Raw genomic sequence first — 21,218 nt, 5'->3', positions numbered from 1 at the left:
CGCCTTGGCAATCCGCCCAAGCACATGACAAAGTATGGCCCGCCTGCCTCTGGTGTACCCACCTCCCAGCCAGATACCGCGATAAGTGTACGACCAATGCAAAGCCATGAAATTGGTTAGCCCTGTTGCTGTCAGCCAATCATGAGCGGCCGCGTAGCCTGTACGGTACATATATAAGGGAGGGTGCTTTGCGCAAGGGAAAGAAGAAGGAAGAAAAGAACCAATAAAAGTCTCTGCAACGATCCCGGTGTCGTCAGTTCTTCAAACTGCGGGCAGTTTGAGCGGCTTCGACAAATATGAATTTAGAGTTTCTTCATTCAAGACACCTTAAAGAAAAAGCTGTATTTTTATGGTTGATAGCTCATTTTTTTCCTTATTGTTAAATAATTCTCCATTTAATGGTTGTTTCCCAGTTTGTTTATTCATTTAAAGGACACCTCAGTTGTTTCCCATTTTTTAACAATTATGAACAAAGCTGCTATAAACATTTGTGTGCAGGTTTTTTATGTGGACAGTAGCTTTCAGCTTATTGGGGCAAATACCTAATGAGTGAATTCAGTATGTAGATTATCGTCTAGACATAGACCTTACACCTATCACAAAAAGTAACTCAAAATGGATCATAGACCTAAATGTAAAACAGGAACTTGTACAGTGTACAGAAGATAACCTAGGAGAAAAATCTAGGTGACCTTGAGTTTAGTGATGGCTTTTTATTTTATTTTTTATTTTTTTATTTTTAAAAATGTTTTTTACTTAGTTTTTGAGTGGGGAGAGGGGCAGAGAGAGAACGGGACAGAGGATATGAAGAGGCTCTGCACTGACAGGCCCATCACAGCAATCCCGATGTAGGGCTAAAATTCACAAACTGTGAGATCATGACCTGAGCCGAAATCAGATGCTCAACCAACAATGCGACCCAGGTGCCCCTGGTGATGACTTTTTAGGTACAACACCAAAACACAATCTATTAGAGAAAAATTTATAAATTGGAGTTCTTTAAAATTGAAACATGTTCTATGAAAGACACTGTTAGAAGAATGAAAAGACAAGCTAAAGAGAAAATTCTTGCAAAACACATCTGATAAAGGACTTGTATCTAGGGGCACCTGGGTGGCTCAGTTCATTAAGCATCTGACTCTTGGTTTTAGCTCAGGTCATAATCTCGCAGTTTTGTGCGTTTGAGCCCTGCATCGGGCTCTGCACTGGCAGTATGGAGTCTGCTTGGGATTTTCTCTCTCTCTTCCTTCACACTCTCTGCCTATACCCTGCGCACACTATCTCTGTTTCTCTCGAAATAAATAATTCTTTAAAAGAGGACTTATATCCAAAATATACAAAGAACTCTTAAAATTCAACAATAAGAAAAAAGTCCAATTACAAAATGGGATAAAATCTGGAAAAATAAGAAAACACCTCACCAAAGAAGAAATACAGATAGTAAATAATCATATGAAAAGATGCTCAATATCGTATGTCACTAGGGAATTATAAATCAAAATAATAAGATATCATTACATGCTCATTAGAATAGCTAAAATCCAAAATACTGACAACATCAAATGTTGGCAAGAATGTGGAGCAACAGGAACTTTCATTCATTGCTGGTTGGAATGTGGATGGTACAGCGACTTTGGAAGACAGTCTGGCACTGTCTTATATAGGTAAACATTAGCTTACCATGTGATCCAGCAATTCAATCATAGTTATTTACTCAAGTGGGTTTGGATATTTTTTAACCAGCCTTGCAAAATTCTGTCTCAGGAAACTCCTTCAGCTTGGTCTTCCTTGCATTTAATGTTCTCAAGACATCAGTTTAGCTGTGTGTCTTGGCATCCTCTTATCTGATTATGCTTGGATATGGTTTAAGATTTTTTTTTTAGCCTTGACTTGGCAACTTTTTAGGATGTTACTTTTGGCAAATGCCCATCAAACTACTTTTCACAAAGACAAAATTCACTATACCCAGCCAGGCCCTCTGGACTTGCCCCTTAAGTCCATGGTGTCCTTTATCTTTATGCATCAGGGAATGGTTATCTTAAAGAGTAATTATTAGAAACTTTTGCCATCTTAAGGATTACTTCAACTACAACTATCCGTAAAGCCTTTATTTTCAAGTCTAGGAAATATATGTTGCCTAAACTTTCTCAGTTTTACTCATTTCCTCATTTACTGAAATTGCTCTTGGTTTCTTTAATATTTAAAATAAAATTAAAAGATTTTTAGTTTATTTTTGAGAGAAAGAGAGAGAGTGTGAGCAGGAGAGGGGTAGAGAAAGAAGGAGACACAGAATCCAAACTGTCAGCACAGAGCCCAACGTGGGGCCTGAGCCCACGAACCGTGAGATCATGACCTGAGCTGAAGTCAGATGCTTGACTGACTGAGCCCCCCAGGCACCTGTGATTTTTTAAATTTTGAAATGAAACATATACATGGAAAGGAACAGAGAATCTATGTGTAAGTTTTCAGAAATCTTATTGAAGCCAAAACTTGTATCAAGAAACAGAACATCTCCAACACCCCAGAAGCTCCTCGTGTGCCTCTCCCCAGGCACGGCATCTCTTTGCCTTTATGCCAGAGGTACCAACTATTCTGATTTCTGTATTAATCTTTTTTTGTATATGCATCTCTGAACAATATATTTTAGGTTTTCTATTTTTAAAGCCTTATAAAGGAAATTATGCATACTTTTTTTTTTTTTGCACAGTGCTGTTTGTGAGATTCCTCTTTGTTGTGCATATCTGTGGTTTGTTCACTATTATTATATATATCCCATTGTGTGAATACCCCACACTTTATTATGCATTCAGTTAACATATTTTGGGGTTGTTTCCAGCACTTTGTCTTTATAACCAGTGCAGCTGTAGAGATTCTTATACATGTTTCTTATACATTTATACATCTTCATACAATTCTCTAGGGTCTAGAGAAATTGTTGGGTTATGAAGTATGCATATTTTCAATTTAAATAAAAATGCTCTATTGTTTCAAAGTAGTGCTGTATAATACTACTGGTAGTAGATGAGGAACTGGTCTGTGCCACACCAAAACAGAATTGTCAACCATTTCTACTTTTGCCAAGATGGTGGGAGTATAGAGATATCTCCTTATTGTTTGAATTTCCATTTCCCTGAGAGCTAGTGGAGTAGAGCACCTTTTCCTATGTTTATTAGCAATTTATATTTTCTTGTCTATTAAATAGTGCCTATTTAAAGTTTTTATCTGTGCTCCCATTTAGTTTTCATCTTTTTCTTAGGATTTGTAAGATCTTGTTTATTAGTCCTTTATCAAGTTTATATGTGTTAGAAATATATTTTTGTGCTTTTTGTTCCCCCAACTCTTGTAATGAAGCCAAGTTCCTGATTTAAATGTAATAGAACTTATACATAATTTTTTATGGTTTGTGCTGTTTATGAAATTGTTTCCCAGAGGCATCAGGGTGACTCTGTGTGTTGAGCCTCCAACTCTTGATTGGCTGAGGTCATGATCTCATGGTTTATGGGTTTGAACCCTGTATCAGACTCTGCACTGATGGTGTGGAGCCTGCTTAGGATTCTCCCTCTCTCCCTCTTTCTACACCACCCTGCCCTCCCAAAATAAATTAACAAACTTTAAAACAAAAAAAATTGTTTTAACTTGGCATTAAGAAGATAGTTAACACACATAATAGAGATAAACAGCAGATGTCTAATCTCCTATATTTATTTATTTATGAGGTGGGGAGGGGCAGAGAGAGAGTGGGACAGAAGATCCAAAGTGGGCGCTAGGCTGACTGCAGCAAGCCCAGGGTGGGGCTCAAACTCACGAAACGTTAGATTTTACCTAAGCCAAAGTCAGACACTTAACCAACTGAGCCACCAGGCGCCCCTAATCTCCCATATTGAATTGAAAGCCTGTGACTTCATTTTTTTTTTTAGTTTAAAATTTTGGTTTTCCTTTTTCTTATTTTTAAAAATGTTTATTTATTTATTTATTTATTTTTGAGAGACAGACAGAGTGTGAGCAGGGGAAGGTCAGAGAGAGGAGGCACAGAATCTGAAGCGGGCTCCAGGCTCTGAGCTGTCAGCACACAGCCCGATGTGGGGCTTGAACTCAAACCACAAGATCATGACCCGATCCAAAGTCATATGCTTAACCGACTGAGCCACCCAGGAGCCCCCGATTCTTTTTTTTTTTTAAGTTTATTTATTTATTTTGAGAGAGACAGAGGGAACAGGGGAGGAGCAGAGAGAGAATTACAAGGAGGCCCTATGCTGACAGGGGGCTTGAACTCACAAACTGTGAGATCATGACTTGAGACAACACCAGGCATTGGACACTTAACCGCCTGAGCCACCCAGGTGCCCTCTTTTTCTGATTCTTAAATGCTAGTTTTATACAGGTTCCATCTGAATTCACTTTCTTGTTTTGCACATTCTCCTTGATAAATAATATTCAACATATTAGAGGATAACATTATAGCAGTGGTCCAAGTAATTTGAAATTACCAACACTTAAGATCCCAAAATTTGGGAATTATTTTAAGTATACAACTTTGTGATATATTTTGATATTTGATAAGGTAAATTATTTTTCCTTGAGCTTCATTAAAATGTTGATTATTTTTCTTTCAGTTTTTCCTTATACATTCTAGATTATTTGTTCTAGTTAATATTGAAATGTCAAGTGATGGGTGTTAAGGAGGGCACTTGTGATGAGCACTTGGTGTTGTATGTAAGTTATGAATCACTGAGTTCTATTACTGAAACAAGTATTATACTCTATGTTAACTAAAATAAAGAGAAGAAATTTGTGATTGTATTGAATGCACAGATTAATGTATGTCTATTTTGGGGCTCACAGCTCATCGTTGATTTTGATATATTTGTTTAAGGCAGGGATACCCAGGGCAATATATCATACTTGTGAGTTATACTTTTTACACATGTTGGGGAGAGTGAAACCTGTTGACTTCTGAAAATAGAATAATATCTTGTTTATATTTGTATTCTTGAGACCTAGCACAATACCACTTAATAAAATATTTGTTATCTCAGTAAACATTTGTTAGGCCTCTACTGTATGCCAGGCACTGTGTCAGGTGCTAAAGATACAAATTGACTAATGTATTGGCCTTCTCTAAGAAAACTGCTTATAGGTAAATAATTACAATCAAGAGTTAATGATTAAGTACTAGAGGGTCCTTAAAGAAGAAAATGGTCAACTGCATTTACAGTAAGAGGGCATAGAAAATTTCATAGGTGGTATAATCCTTACAGTATACTTGAAAGATGAGAAGTATTTATCAGATGGTCAGGAGAGACAAGACAAAGACATTTCCTACAGTTGGGGGAATAAGAGCAGTATTAAGTAAAAACAGAGACGTGAGAACATCTGGCTATCAAAGGATGAAGGGGCTCGCACTGGCTCATTGTGTGTGACGCAGAGTGTTTTTAGAAGCCTGGCCAGAGGAATCGGCAGAGGCAAGATACTGTTTGGCCTTATAGAGTACTAAAAGCTTTATCTTACAGGCAACAGAGAATAATCAATGAGTTTAAAGCAGGAGAATAATGTAGTCAGCTTTGCTTTTTTGAAAACAAACAAAAAGCCATCAGCATTCAAGATTGATAAGAGATGGGATAAGAGTGCAGCTAGGAAAGAAGATCAAAGGAAAATGTTCTAATAGTCCTGCTAAGAAATGATCAGAGTCCAACTAAGACAGTAGCACTAGGGATTCTGAAGAGCGAATGGATTTTAGAGATGTAAAGGAGGATCTGGTGATGACTTAGGTGAACTTTGAGATGACTAGGTAGATGGTGCACTTACTAAGATAGATAATAGACACTTGATCCTTGGGAGACAAAGAAAAGAATGAGTTCCATGGACATGTTGAGTTTGATGTGCCTATGGAAAGGATATCCAAGTAATGTCTGATAGGTGGATGGATACATAGGCCTGCAGTCCAAGAGAGCAATCTGGCATCCAATTTTAGGTCTCAAAGTCCATAATATATTTGTATCAGCTGAAATCATAAAGTCAAAGATGGACCATTGGGATCTCCAACCTTGATTGGGTGAATGGAATAGAAAAGGAGCCAGCAAAGAAAACTAATATGAACAAAACAAAGGAGGAGTAGGAGTACCAGGAGAAAGTGATCATAGAGAAGAGAGTGGTCAATAATACCAAGTACCACAGATAGAAATAATAGACCTGAAAAAGTTTCATGGGATTTGGCATTACTGTGGACGTTGGTAAAATCCATTTTATTAGCTAGTGATTGTTTCACATACGTAACAGTGAAGGGAAAGGAACTGGTGAGATAACTCCGTTATTTGGGGGTAGGGAGAAAATAGAGCACTTTTTCTGTTTTTCTTTTCTTTTTTTTAATTTCTTAACAGGAAGAGTATAATTATAAAGTATGGAGAATAGACAGAGATTAAGACAGTTAATAGATTAAAGGTGATTATAAAATATACAAGTAAATAATTAGTATTATAAGTCTTTGTGATAGATTTGTGGTATACTTAAATAGGCATACGTGCTAAAATACAGTCCAAGCCCCAACACGTATATATTGTAAACATTCCAAAATGGTTTGTTGGATTGAATTGAATGGAGTTCTATTACTATGTAAATCATTATCCTTTGTGCTCTGGAATAATTCAGAGTTTAATTTGTGCATTTGCTTCTGATGAAGGTCATCGGACACTATTTATTGGAGTTCATGTGCCCCTGGGAGGAAGAAAAAGCCATCGACGTCACAGGCATCGTGGTCATAAACACAGAAAGAGAGACCGAGAGAGAGATTCAGGATTAGAGGACGGAAGGGAATCACCTTCCTTTGGTAAGAATCTTTCTCCTTGTTTTTATTAAATTTATAATGGCAATAATATTATACTTGCTTAACCCATAATTAGCAGTAATGCCTCATACTCATAAACTTGTTTATACTTTTACAAGAGATGTTGATTGGGCAGATGGGGAAAAGTGAGAAAAAAAAACCTTGATCGAACACAATTTGTGCTTTGTAAAGGTGAGAATCGGCTTAGCCTTGTGGTTGAGGAAATACACAGAAGTAGTAAACCTTAGTTTTATAAACTCTTGATCACACACACACACACACACACACAGACACACACACACACACACAAATAATAGTTATTGCTTTAAGTAGTTAAAAATCCAGAGGCGAAATGCCTTTAGTGAGTTCCCACATACACCATTGCGGATGCTGCCCAAATTTCCCTTAGGACACGGACGCTCTACTATTTTGAATGTTCTTCCTTTGGAAGTAGATACAGAATATCAAACTATAGTGATATGGCAGCTGTTAACAATTTCTGAGTGCCGTGAACGCCTGTGTTCATGACATAACCAAGAACCTGGCTTTCCCATCTCTTATGACCCTCTCCTTCACTGTGCCTCGTCCGCCCAGGCGACCATAATTACTCTACTCTGAGATCATCAATGCTTTCTGACCATGTGTCTCTCCTCCTTGTCTGCCTGTGCAACTACTTGACCTCTCTACTTTTTTTCAATCCATGCTACCATCTTTCTTGCATTATTTCCTTATCCTACTCTGATTTCATAGCCTATAATTTTAGTAACACTTGTGCTAACATTCTAAGTACCCTTGGTTTCCAGTGTTAATTTTAGTCATACCTTTACCCCCACTTAACCATACTTATGTTGGGGGTCCCTCCATGTTCCTGCTTCTTCTCTGCCTCCACAATGGGCCCGCTGTGCTGGGCATAATCATTCATCAGGGCAGACTGTAACTACTTAAATTCATGATGCAATCAACCTTCAACAGTACTTCCCAGTTATATTGCATTTCTTTGATTTTTAAACTGACTATTTTTCAAGCCTTTTCATCCTTCTCCAACATCCCTTTTTACCACTGTCACTTAGTGGATGCTTTCTACTTTGGAGGGAGAATAGTCATCAGAATGAACTCATTAAAATTCTCTCCTATTAAACATACCTATGTGCCTATATCTGCAACTTCTTTTTGATGTAATAAGAATTTTCTTTTCAGTTATGTTTTATTTCCTGTTTCCTCCCACCTGGAAATGTGCACAATTTATAATCTAGTTGACCTCTTCCTTGCAACTGGATTATTCTCATCTTTTAAACATGAAAGACTCTCCCATTTTAGACAGTCCCTGACCGCCCCCCCCCCCGCCCCAAACCCACGATATCCCTCTAGTAATTCCCTTGTACTCAGATATGAAGTTAGTGGTATATAGCATTTGGGGTAACAATTTTACTCTTAATATTCTATAAATATTGCTTTACTCAATATGTTTAAGTGTTCCATATAAGTCTATAGTCTCAATGTTTTTGTTCATTTTTTAAGATTTTATCTTTTAAGCTTGAATGCTTATAGACATTTTTCTATGTCCCTTTAATTTTTTTAAATAGTTTTAAAATGTTTTTTAAATTTATTCTCAAGAGACAGAGGGAGACAGTGAAAGCAGGGATGGGTCAGAGAGAGAGACACACAGAATCTGAAGATAGGCTTCAGGCTCTGAGCTAGCTGTCAGCACAGAGCTGGATACAGGGCTTGAAACCGTGAACCATGAGATCATGGCCTGAGCCGAAGTCAGATGCTTAACCAACTGAGCCACCCACGTGCCCTTCTGTGTCCCTTTAATTAAGAAATTTGCTAAGACAGGCCTAGTGATGGGTGTATTAAAAAGCCTTTCCAATGTCCATATACTGATATTTTTTCACTTATAGCACATTTTCCTATTTTATCTGATTCTGTTCCACTTCTTTTGTTATATTCTTTGTGAATATTAATGATCTGCTTGTAAGGTTAGTTATATCTGCTCTTTGTCATTTTCCTCTGTAGTTTAAAGTTAGTCTCTCGTATTATCCATTTGATTATCTCCAATATCAGTTCTGCATTTTACTATTTCGGTTATTGGCTTTCACTTGGTGGTTGCATTTTTAGTTTTCTTAAAGTTCTTTTTTATTACATACTATTTTCTTTACATTTCCTCTTGTGTTTTCCTAATTAGGTTTTGTTGTTCTGCTTGATAGAGTCTCTGTCTTTATGGTCGATTGATTCCCAGCTATTTCTGGGCATTTTCTTTTGATCCTGAAGTAGATAATTTTCAGAGGTATGATCTTCCTTTGGGCCATTGAGATCATTTTGACTCTATTTTAATTTGTAGTATTTGTATAGTTTCCCAATTATTTTTCTTAGAGAGGCAATGGCCTCAGTATGCTACTTGTTTTAATCACTATGTGTAGTTAGAGCATTAAACTTCCCCAGATACCATGTATTTCTGCCAGAGGTAGAATGGTTGTTGTCAGGAGTGTGTAAGGAAAAGTATTCTAGGAATCTACACCTGCAAGATATAACGATGGTCCTCTCTGAGTCAGTGGGCTCAGAGGCGTAAAAGTTTTTGTGAGGTAGAGTCTGGGAAGGTAATAAAGTGACAATTAGGTAGGTTTTTCAATCCTCCGCCTGCTTATAGTTAGTACAGATTCTCTCTTAGATTCTGAGAATGGATTATATATATTGGACTATGCTTTAATGGTTACTTTGAGCTTTCATCATCATCTAGTATTTGAGGCAATATATTCACATCACCTTAGAAATGCTTAGTAAATAAACATAAATAAACTTGTTCCCTCTGCTTCTGACATCACTTTTTTTTTTTTCTTATACCTGAATGCAGTTTATGTCCGTCTTTCACAACAGTTGTTCTCAACATTGACTACTCATAGGAGTTTTCAGTACATATTGATGGTCAAGCCCCATATCCATCACGGACTCTGGGGCTGAGACGTAAATTTAGGTACTTGCTTTAAGTACTCCCAGGCAATTCTAATGCGCAGCTAGCTTCAGATCCACTGTTGTAGAAACTTTGCTATTTAAAGTGTGGCCCATGAGCTAGCGATATTAGCATCACATGGAAGCTTGTTAGAAATGCAGAATCTCAGGCCCTACCCTAGACCTCCGAATCAGAATATGTACATTAATAATATACCTAGATAACTGATATACTCACTACAAATTGACAGATAAAGCTCTGGAGCGTTCCTTTTCAAACCTGTTATACACTAGAAGCATCTGAGGAGTTTTAAAAAATATTGATGCTGGGCCCCACCCTCAAAGACTTCAGTTAATACTGGATATTTCCTTAGGCACTGTTATTTTTAAAAAAGTGTCCTAGGTGACTTAATATCCAGCTAGGATTGAGAATCATTGATTGTAAGAAGCTTCTGCCTCTTTCTGTGGTGAGAGTTGGAAATAAGTCAGGTGGCCCAGATTCTCCCTCTCATGTGTCAGCCACTATTTTTGGATGCCACCTACTTCTTTCCTCCCCCAGCCATCTGAGTATCTCTATTGACATTTAGACCTAAGATCTGTTTTATCAGGGACAAATGTTTGCCACCCTGGTGGTCTCTAAGCGGTAGAACTTCCTAGATTTCACTTTTTTTCAGCTTCTTCAGGACCAATCATCTGTCTTTATTCCTAATCCATCGTCATTTCAGGTTCCTTGATAGTCAAGTACCCAGTCACATCCATGCTATAAACACCATCCCACTTGATTTGGACTTTGATATTTGGCTTTGATATATCTGTGAGGATATATGAGACTACTATGCTGAAGGCTTCATAGAAAATTTCTGACAATTTTTTTTAGGAATACTTATTTTAGGGACATTTGGGTGGCACAGTCGTTTAAGCATCAGACTTCAGCTCAGGTCATGATCTCAGAGTTTGTGGGTTCGAGCCCTGTGTTGGGCTCTGTGCTGACAGCCTGGAGCCTGCTTCAGATTGTGTGTCTCCTTCTCTCTCTGCCCCTTCCCTGCTTGTGCTCTGTCTCTCTTTCAAAAATAAAAATAAACATTAAAAAATATTTATTTTACTTAAAAGGATTTCAAAGAAAATATTTTGAAGACATTCTTTTAGGTGCCTGAAAAATTTTCAGAATTCAGGTTCCAGGGGCACCTGTGTGGCTCAGTGGGTTAAGCATCCGACTTTGGCTCAGGTCATGACCTCACGGTTTGTAGGTTTGAGCCTCGCGTGAGGCTCTGTGCTGTCATCCTGTGCTGGAGCCTGCGTCAGATTCTGTGTCTCCCTCTCTCTCTCTGCCCCTCCCCTGCTCATACTCTGTACCTCTCTCTCAAAAATAAATAAATATTTAAAAAAAGACAGAATTCAATTTCCAAAGATATATAGGATAAAGGAATATGCGAGAAAGCATAGGTCCCTCTCTGCTAGGAAACTGGAAGATTAGGTTGTAAATTGGAGTATGGAGCTGTGAAGACATGTGATAATTTATCTCCTATTTTTGGAGCAAGCATAAATTTAATAAATAGATTTTTGGGTAAATGTTTGTATTTTGGTACTCTTAAGAAATTTTTGTCACCCCAATGTACGAGGAACATGAGCTGTATCCCACTTTATTATACGACCCAGTTGTGTAAGGCAGTGTTGTCGGGACCTGATTGTGTTACTGCTGCATCTGGAGAGAAGTGAGTAGGTCTTTACTTTTGCCAAAAGAGATTATGCTTACATGACAGACCTACCATGGTTCGTTCTAGTCGGCCAGTCTGATGATTGAAATGGGATTCCTAGGTGAGTCCAAAGATAGACCCACTTTTTCAGCTTTGTGGTAGTGGTTGTAGTGATGCTTTGATTGTAGAAAACACTTTTGATGCTGGCAAATAAGTTCAACCTACTTTTGTTACTGTACTTAATAAACATAACAGTTTGTATAAAAATGTGATGATTAGTCCCCTTCCCATGATCATCAATTCTAATATTAGAAAACTAAAATATTGCACCATGTTATTTTTCATGTCATCTTTTATATTTACCTTGTATACTTTGAAATTATATTTTCAACTGGGAACATAAAAGAATTGTTTAAAAATGATAAATTTGAAGCCTAAACCTGAAGTCAGTGAAAAAAAAGATAAGGGAAATTCAGAACACTTTAATATTGATTTATTTCTCAGCCTCCCAACAAAGAATATAACAGAAAAGATGATAGGAGTAGATCAATTACAGTTAATCTATAAGCAGTAGAAATACATCTAAAACCCATAGGCTCATAAAATGCTTAAAATATGGGACACAAATGTACTGTAGAAATTAGCACAGCTATGGAATTAGCCCTAGGATTTTTCTAGTTTTAGATAGTAAATTGTGCATATGCTTTAGGAAATAAGAAAGCAAATATAGAAAACATGACTTCAAAAAGCTATTTTGTGATGGGCAATGGCTTTCTGTTCCTATTTAACTCCCAATTAGCTGTTATATAACAGTATTAATATTTTAAAAATCATTTTATTATAAAGTATAACACAAGTATTTATCAATGTTAAAGCATGGAAACATAAATATACAACTTAATGAATGATCATCAGCCAGTATGAAACCACCATGTTGGCTAGCACTTCACAGACTGCTCTTAGTGATCTGTCCAGTCACTATCCACCCCTCCTCCCCAGGAGTATCTCTAGCTTGTCTTGTAATATTGGGTGTTTTGCCAGTTTTTGAACATCATATAAATGAAGTCCTATAAGACATATTTGTTTCTGTCTTTCTCTATTGTTCAGTATTATTTTTGTCAGATTCACCAATGTTTTTGGCCTTAGTTTTAGTTCATTAATTTTCATTTTCGTATAGTGTTCATTTGCTTGTATATGCTGTTCATTCTAATACTGATGGACATTTGGATGATTTACATTTGGAAGCTACTATGAATGGTGTTACTGTGAACATTTATTTCTGTCTCTTGGTGCACCCATGTATTCTCATACCTAGAAATTATTGTCGAGTTGTAAGGTATGCATAATTTCTTTAAATTTTTTTAATGTTTATTTATTTTTGAGAGAGAGAGGGAGGGAGGGAGGGAGAGAACGTGAGCAGGGAAGGAGCAGAGAGAGGGAGACACAGAATCCAAAGAAGGCTCAGTCTCTAAGCTGTCAGCACAGAGCCCACTGTGGGGCTTGAACTCAGAAACCATGAGATCATGACTTGAACCGAAGTCAGACACTTAACCAACTGAGCCAGCCAAGCACCTGTGGTATGCATATTTTCAATTTGAGTAGATAATGCCAAATAGTTTTCCAAAGTGCGGAGCATTTGTATACTTCAATCAGAAAAGTATAAGGGTTTATGTCGTTGTACATTCTTGTCAACACTTGGCATTCTCTTAACTTTAGAGGTTCGGATAAAGTGCGTAATACCATGTTGTTTTAATGTACATTTCTTGAATACTGATGTGATTGAACAGCTTTGCATATGCTCTTTGGCTATTTAGATGGCTTCTTCTATGAAGTGTCTATCCAACTTTTATGCTTTAAATTTTTAAAATCTACTTAAATTAACAAATTTTAAATTTAATTTAAAAAAATTTTTACTGGATTATTTTTTCTATTGATTTATAGATTTCTTTATATATTAGCAATATAAGTCCTTTCTTTTCACATGTTTCAAATATCTTCTCACATTTATGATTTACCTTTTCATTGTTCTAATGGTGTCTTTTCATGTGTCTTGCAGTTTGCAGAAGACAATAAAAGAGCCTGAGACCATTATTCCTTAGGGCAACTTTATCTATGCTATAGATAATAAATAAAAAATTTGGATATAAATAAATATTTTTATCCACTGTATTCTTGGCTACAGTTTGTATCATAATGCCCTATGTCCTCAGTTACCATCTTAAAAATAGATAAAACATCTATCAACTATCATCTTTATGCCTAGAAAGATCTTTCTGATTTTTATAGTACTGTTATTTACTTGTTTTATGTCATGCAAGTTAAAGGTGCATAGACATTAAAAAAGAGTCCTTAAAACATTTGAACCTTTGCCATATTGAAAACATAACCTGAGCCCCTCTTTAAATTGTTAAAAGTATGTTGGTAGAATAATCATGAAAAGACTTTTGTGAGCATTACCTAATACCTATACAGTCATTTCTACTTTAAAGAATGAAAAACTAGCTACAGGAAGTTATAAATTATTTTGAACCCAAACAAAATACTTATTGTCCCTGAATAGATAGTCTTACTTTAATAAATCATCATCTTCTATACTATTGTTGTTATCATTGTGTCTTAGAGAAGTCTTTTAAATACTTGGTACCATACCTCAGACTTTCAAATTCTCTTTATTCATAGCTGTCCTCATGTTTTTTCCCCATGACTAGTGTTTTAAAGTCTGTGGTAAGTGATCCTGATGCCTTGGGAGAAATAGTAATAAGTCTTGAATGTATAGTTCATGTGCACAACAGTTGAGTTTGGGGGCTGGATGCATGATACTATAGATCCCCAGATTACTGGGGCAGAGTAAACTGAAAAAAGTCATTGAAAACAGTGACAAGACAAAATGTGTCAAAAACAAGAGGAACATAGTCAACGTTGCGGCATAGCTACTCTGGGATGTAGTTGCTAACAAGTGCGTGAGTAGTTAGAACAGGTGTCATGCAATACAAAATGGCCCTATCTGCTCACACCGGGTAGGTCTAATGGAAAGACTTAAATTGATTTTTTAGTGTAGCTCTAAAATTGCAATTTATGCTGTTTTTTTTAATGGCTACTCAAAGTACTGATTTTTTTTTTGGTCCTAAATAACCAGCCTCAGAGATAACAGGCAGATTGGAAGTATTTCATTTGACTCTGATAAGATTTGGTTTAATAGATATTAGAAACTCACCCAGATAGTATACTTTTACGAAAAACACAGCACCAGGTTCTTTTTTAAGATACACTAGACCAGAAATGTATATATTGCACTGGTGATTTTCTTAAGTACATCTGATATTTATAGGAATTCATCAGTCTCATTTCAAAATAAATATTCATGTTCTGCCCAGGAAACTGGCGTCTTCCTTTGAAGAGGTAGTGAAGCACCAGACTTGGCTATTGACTCAATTATTGTTCATTTTGCTGTAAAATTTATTTTGACAAACTTCCTAAAATATTTGTAACAAAATCAAACCTCACATTATTAACATTCTAAAAAAGAAAGCCTGGGGCGCCTGGGTGGCTCAGTCGGTTAAGCCTCCGGCTTCGGCTCAGGTCAGATCTCACGTTCGTGGGTTCGAGCCCCGCGTCAGGCTCTGTGCTGACAGCTAGCTCAGAGCCTGGAGCCTGCTTCCGGTTCTGTGTCTCCTTCTCTCTCTGCCCCTCCCCCTCGCATGCTCTGTCTCTCTCTGTATCAAAAATAAATAAAACATTAAAACAATTTTTTTAAAAAAGAAAGCCTGAAGCAAATATGCTATATAAATATAATTTCTTTTTTCTCCTTCTTGAATATATATAAGCATGCATAAGATATAGGCTGCATATTGGTGTGAACAATGACATTTAAAAACTGAGGTGCCCTATTTTTTAAGACTTTATTTTTTAGAGCAGTTTTAGGTTTAGAACAAAATGGAGAGGAAAGTACTGAGATTTTCCAGCCCCTATACATGTATAGCCTCTCTCACTATCAACACTGTCCACAAGAATGGTGTATTTTTTTTTTTTTTTTTACCAAGGATGGGCCTACATAAACATATCATATTCACCCTAAGTCCAATAGTTTACTTTTGCACTCACTCTTGGTGTTGAAAATTCTGTGGGTTTGGACAAAGGCATAATGACATATATCCATCATTATCATGTCATACAGAGTATTTTCAATGCCCTAAAAATCCTCTGTGTTCAGTCTATTCATTCCCCTTCTTATCCTCTGCCAATCATTGAACGTTTTATTCTCTCCGTAGTTTTGATTTTTCCAGCATGTCTTGTAGTTGGAATTAGACACTAATGTAGTCTTTTCAGATGGGCTTCTTTCACTTAATAATATGCATTTGACGTTCCTCCATGTCTTTCTCTATCTTGATAGATTATTTCTTTTTAGCACTGAATCGTATTTCATTGTCTGGATGTACCATTGTTTATCCGTTCACCTACTGTGAAACATCTTGGTTTCTTCAAAGTTTGAGCAGTTAATGAATAAAGCTGCTAAAAACATCTGTGTACAAGTTTTAGCATGGATATGTTTCCAGTTCCTTTGAGTGAATTCTAGGAGTGTGATTTCTGGATAACATGGTAAAAATATGTCTTGTTTCGTAAGAAGCCACCAAACTGTCTTCTAAGTGGATTCCCACCAGCAATGTCTGAGAGAACCTCTGGCTCCACATTGTTGTTAACATTTGGTGTGTTTGGTGGTTTGGCCATTTTAATGTGTGCATAGTGGCATCTCGTTATTGTGGTTTGCATTTCCTGATGACATATGATGTGGAAAGTCTTTTTGCGTGCTTATTTGCTATCTGTTTATCTTACTTGGTAAGGTTTATGTTAAGGATTTTGGCCCATGTTTGTTTATTCATTCTTTCATTTATATTCTTTTTAAATTAAGTTTCTATTTAAATTCTAGTGACATTAGCATGCGGTGTTAAATTAGTTTAAGTGTATGAAATAGTATTTCAACAATTCCAATCAGTGTTCATCACAAGTGTACCTCTTAATTCCCATTACCTATTTCACCCATCCCTCTACATGCCTCCTCTCTGGGAAACATCAGTTTGTCCCTTGTAGTTGAGTTTGTTTCTTTATTCATCCATTGTTTGACACTTGAGCCGCTTCTGTAATTTGCTGTTGTAAATAATGCTGCGGTGAACACAGGGGTACATATATCCCTTTGATTTAGTGTTTTTGGGTTTTTTTGAGTAAATACCCAGTAGTGTGATCATTGGATCATAGGGTGGCTCTATTTTTAACTTCCTGAAGTACCTCCAAAGTTGCAGAGTGGCTGCACCAGATTGCATTCCTGCCAACAGTGTAAGAAGGTTCTTTTTTTCACCACATTCTCACCAACACCTGTTGTTTCTCGTGTTTTATTTTAGCCATTCTGACAGGTGTGGTGATATCTCATTATAGTTTTAATTGGCATTTTCCTGATGATGAGTGATGTTGAGCATCTTTTCACGTGTCTGTTGGCCATCTGGATGTCTTCTTTGGAGAAATATCTCTTCACGTCTTCTGTTGTTGGCCCATTTTAAATATTGGGCTGTTTATTTTCTTATTGTTTAATTTTAAATATTCTTTGTGTAGTTGGGATCATAGCCCTTTATCAGACGTATCTTTTGCAAATATTTTCCCATAATCTGCAGCTTGTCTTCTTTTCCTTTTGGCATTATCTTTCACAGAGCAGAATATTTTTTTAATTAAAAAAATTTTTAAGTGTATTTTTTTGGTAAAAGGTAATATTTTTGTTAATTTTATTTTATAGTTTATTGTCAAGTTGGTTTCCATATAGCATTCAGTGTTCATCCCAGCAGGTGCCCTCCGCCATGCCCATCACCTATTTTCCCCTTTCCCCCACCCCCGTCAACCCTCAGTTTGTTCTCAGTATTTAGGAGTCTCTTATGGTTTGCCTCCTTCCCTCTCCTTAACTATTTTTCCCCTTCTCCTCCACCATGGTCCTCTGTTAAGTTTCTCCTGTTCCACATGTGAGTGAAAACATATGGTATCTGTCCTTCTCTGCCTGACTTATTTCACTTAGCATAACAGCCTCAAGTTCTATCCATGTTGCTACAAATGGCCAGATTTCATTCTTTCTCATTGCTATATAGTATTCCATTATATATATAGACCACATCTTCTTGATCCATTCATCAGTTGATGGACATTTAGGTTCTTTCTATGATTTGGCTATTGTTGAAGGTGCTGCTATGAACATTGGGGCACAGGTGCCCCTATGCATCACCACTCCTGTATCCCTTGGGTAAATTCCTAGCATTGCTCTTGCTGGGTCATAGGGGAGTTCTATAGTTAATTTTTGAGGAGCCTCCACACTGTTTTCCAGAGCAGCTTTACCAGTTTGCATTCCCAACAGCAGTGTAGGAGGGTGCCTGTTTCTCCACATCCTCTCCAGCATCTATAGTCTTTTGATTTGTTCATTTTAGCCACTCTGACTGGCATGAGGTGATATCACAGTGTGGTTTTGATTTGTATTTCCCTGATGATGAGTGACGTTGAGCATCTTATCATGTGTCTGTTGGCCATCTGGATGTCCTCTTGGAAAAGTTTCTGTTCATGTCTTCTGCCCATTTCTTCACTGGATTATTTGTTTTTCAGGTGTGGAGTTTGGTGAGTTCTTTATAAATTTTAGATACTAGCCTTTTTCTGATATGTCATTTGCAACTATCTTTTCCCATTCTGTTGGTTGCCTAGATTTTTACTGATTGTTTCCTTTCCCGTGCAGAAGCTTTCTATCTTGATGAGGTCCCAATAGTTCATTTTTGCTCTTGATTCCCTTGCATTTGGAGATATGTCAAGTAAGAAACTGCTGTGGTTGAGGTCAAGAAGGTTGTTTCCTGCTTTTTCCTCTAGGATTTTGATGGTTTCCTGTCTCACATTCAGGTCCTTCATTCATTTTGAGTTTATTTTTGTGTATGGCATAAGAAAGTGGTCTAGTTTCATTCTTCTGCATGTTGCTGTCCAGTTCTCCCAGCACCATCTGTTAAAGAGGTTGTCTTTTTTTGTATTGGATATTCTTTCCTATTTTGTCAAAGATTAATTGGCCAAACATTGGGGTCCAATTCTGGGCTCTTTATTCCATTGGTCTATGTGTCTGTTTTTGTGCCAATACCATACTGCTTTGTAGTAGAGGCTAAAGTCTAGGATTGTGATGGCTCCCATTTTGGTTTTCTTCTTCAATATTACTTTGGCTATTTCAGGTCTTTTGTGATGCCATACAAATTTTAGGATTGTTTGTTCTATCTTTGTGAAGAATGCTGATGCAATTTTGATTGGGATTTCATTGAATGTGTAGATTGCTTTGGGTAGTATTGACGTTTTAACAATGTTTATTCTTCCACTCCATGAGCATGGAATGTTTTTCCATTTCTTAGTGTCTTCTTCAATTTTCTTCATAAGTTTTCAGCATACAGATCTTTTACATCTTTGGTTAGGTTTATACCTAGGTATTTTATGGGTTTTAGTGCAATTGTGAATGGTATCAGTGGCTTGATTTCTCTTTCTGTTGCTTCATTATTGGTGTATAAAAAAGCCACCAATTTCTGTACATTGATTTTGACCCTGCTACTTTGCTGAGTTCATGAATCAGTTCTAGTAGGCTTCTGGTGGAGTCTGTTGGGTTTTCCATGTAGAGTATCATGTCATCTGCAAAAAGTGAAAGTTTGACTTCTTCTTTGCCAATTCTGATGCCTTTTACTTCCTTTTGTTGTTTGATTGCTGGTGCTAGGACTTCCAAGCACTATGTTAAACAACAGTAGTGAGAGTGCACATCCCTGTAGTGTTCCTGATCTAGGGGGAAAGCTTTCAGGTTTTCCCCATTGAGGATGATATTAACTGTGGGTTTCTCAAAAGTGGTTTTTATGATTTTTAAGTTCCTTCTATCCTGACTTTCACGAGGGTTTTTATTAAGAAAGAATGCTGTGTTTTGTCAAATGCTTTTTCTGCATCTATTGACAGGATCATATGGTTTTTATCTTTTCTTTTGTTAACATAATATATCATATTGATGGATTTGTGAATATTGAACCAGCCCTGTAACCCAGGAATGAATCCCACTTGATCATGATGGATAATGTTCTTTATATGCTGTTGAATTCAATTTGCTAGTATTTTGTTGAGGATTTTGCATCCATATTCATCAGGGATATTGGCCTGTAGTTCTTCTTTTTTGATGGGTCTCTGTCTGGTTTGGGAATCAAAGTAATGCTGGCTTTGTAGAATGATTCTGGAAGTTTTCCTTCCATTTCTATTTTTTTGAGAAGAATGAGTATTACCTCTGCTTTAAATGTCTGTTAGAATTTCCCAAGGAAGCCATCTGGTCCAGGGCTCTTATTTGTTGGGAGATTATTGATAATTGATTCCATTTCTCCACTAGTTATGGGTATGCTTAGATTTTCTACCTCTTCCTGTTTGAATTTTGGTAGTGTGTGTGTGTGTGTGTGTGTCTAGGAATTTGTCAATTTTACTTAGGGTGTCCTGTTGGTTGGTGTATAATTTTTCATACTATTCTCCTGATAATATCTTGTATCTCTGAGGGATTGTTTGTAATAAATCCATTTTCATTTGTGATTTTGTCTATTTGGGTGCTCTCTCTTTCTTTTTTGAGAAGCCTGGCTAGAGGTTTATCAATTTTGTTTCTTTTTTCAAAAAACCAATTCTTGGTTTCATTGATCTGTTCAACTGTTTTATTGTTTATTTATGCCCTGATCTTTATTATTTCTATTTTTCTGCTGGGTTTGGTGTGCTCTTGCTTCTTCGCTTCTAGTTCCTTTAGCTGCACTGTTAGGTCTTGTATTTGTGCTTTCTTTAGTTCCTTGAAATAGGCATGGATTGCAATGTACTTTCCTCTTAGGACTGCCTTTTCTGCATTCCCAAAGAGTTTGGAATGTTGTATTTTCATTTTCATTTGTTTCCATATATTTTTTTTCTCCATAATATTTTATTGTCAAATTGTTTTCCATACAACACCCAGTGCTCTTCCCCTTAAGTGCCCTCCACCATCACCACCACCTCTTTTCCCCCTCCCCCTTCCCCCTCAACCCTCAGTCCATATATTTTTAAATTTCTTCTCTAATTTCCTGGTTGGCCCATTTGTTATTTTTTAATCTTTATGTTTTTGGAGGTTTTCCAGACTTCTCCCTGTGATTGATTTCAAGTTTCATAACATTGTGATCTGAAAGTGTGCATGATATGATCTCAGTTCTTTTATATTTATTGAGGGCTGTTTTATGACCCAGTATATGATCTATCTGGGATAATGTACCATGTGCACTCAAGAAGAAAGTGAATTCCATAGCCTCAGGATGTAGAGTTCTAAATATATTTGTCAAGTCTATCTGGTCCAATGTGTCATTCATGTCTCTTGTTTCTTTCGTGATTTTCTGTCTAGTTGATCTATCCATTGCTGTGAGTGGAGGATTAAAGTCCCCTGCAATAGCACATTCTTATCAATAAGATTGCTTATGTTTGTGATTGTTTTATGTATTTGGGTGCTTCTTAATTCAGTGCATTGACATTTATAATTGTTAGCTCTTCCTGATGGATAGATCCTGTAATTATTATATAATGCCCTTCTTCATCTTTTGTTACTGCCTTAACTTTAAAGTCCAGTTTGTCTGATATAAGTATGGCTACTCCAGCTTTCTTTTGACTTCTAGTAGCATGATAGATATTTCTCCATCCCCTCACTTTCAATCTGAAGGTGTCCCTAGGTCAAAAATGAGTTTCTT

At 36.8% G+C, this 21,218-nt stretch overlaps 1 protein-coding gene across 5 annotated transcripts in view; it reads left to right on the top strand.

Annotated features, from left to right (window-relative positions):
• SLC4A10 (solute carrier family 4 member 10) overlaps window positions 1-21,218 on the top strand; it is a 293,603-nt gene that overhangs the window by 126,666 nt on the left and 145,719 nt on the right. For all 5 annotated transcript variants that reach the window (XM_029934489.1, XM_029934491.1, XM_029934488.1 and 2 more), the window contains exon 3: window positions 6,677-6,823. In XM_029934489.1, the coding sequence (XP_029790349.1) occupies window positions 6,677-6,823 (147 nt within the window). The remainder of the gene's footprint in view (window positions 1-6,676; window positions 6,824-21,218) is intronic.

The sequence above is a fragment of the Suricata suricatta genome, chromosome 3 (assembly GCF_006229205.1).
Source record: "Suricata suricatta isolate VVHF042 chromosome 3, meerkat_22Aug2017_6uvM2_HiC, whole genome shotgun sequence".
NCBI lineage: Eukaryota > Metazoa > Chordata > Mammalia > Carnivora > Herpestidae > Suricata > Suricata suricatta.
This window is presented reverse-complemented; position numbering and strand designations above follow the sequence as displayed.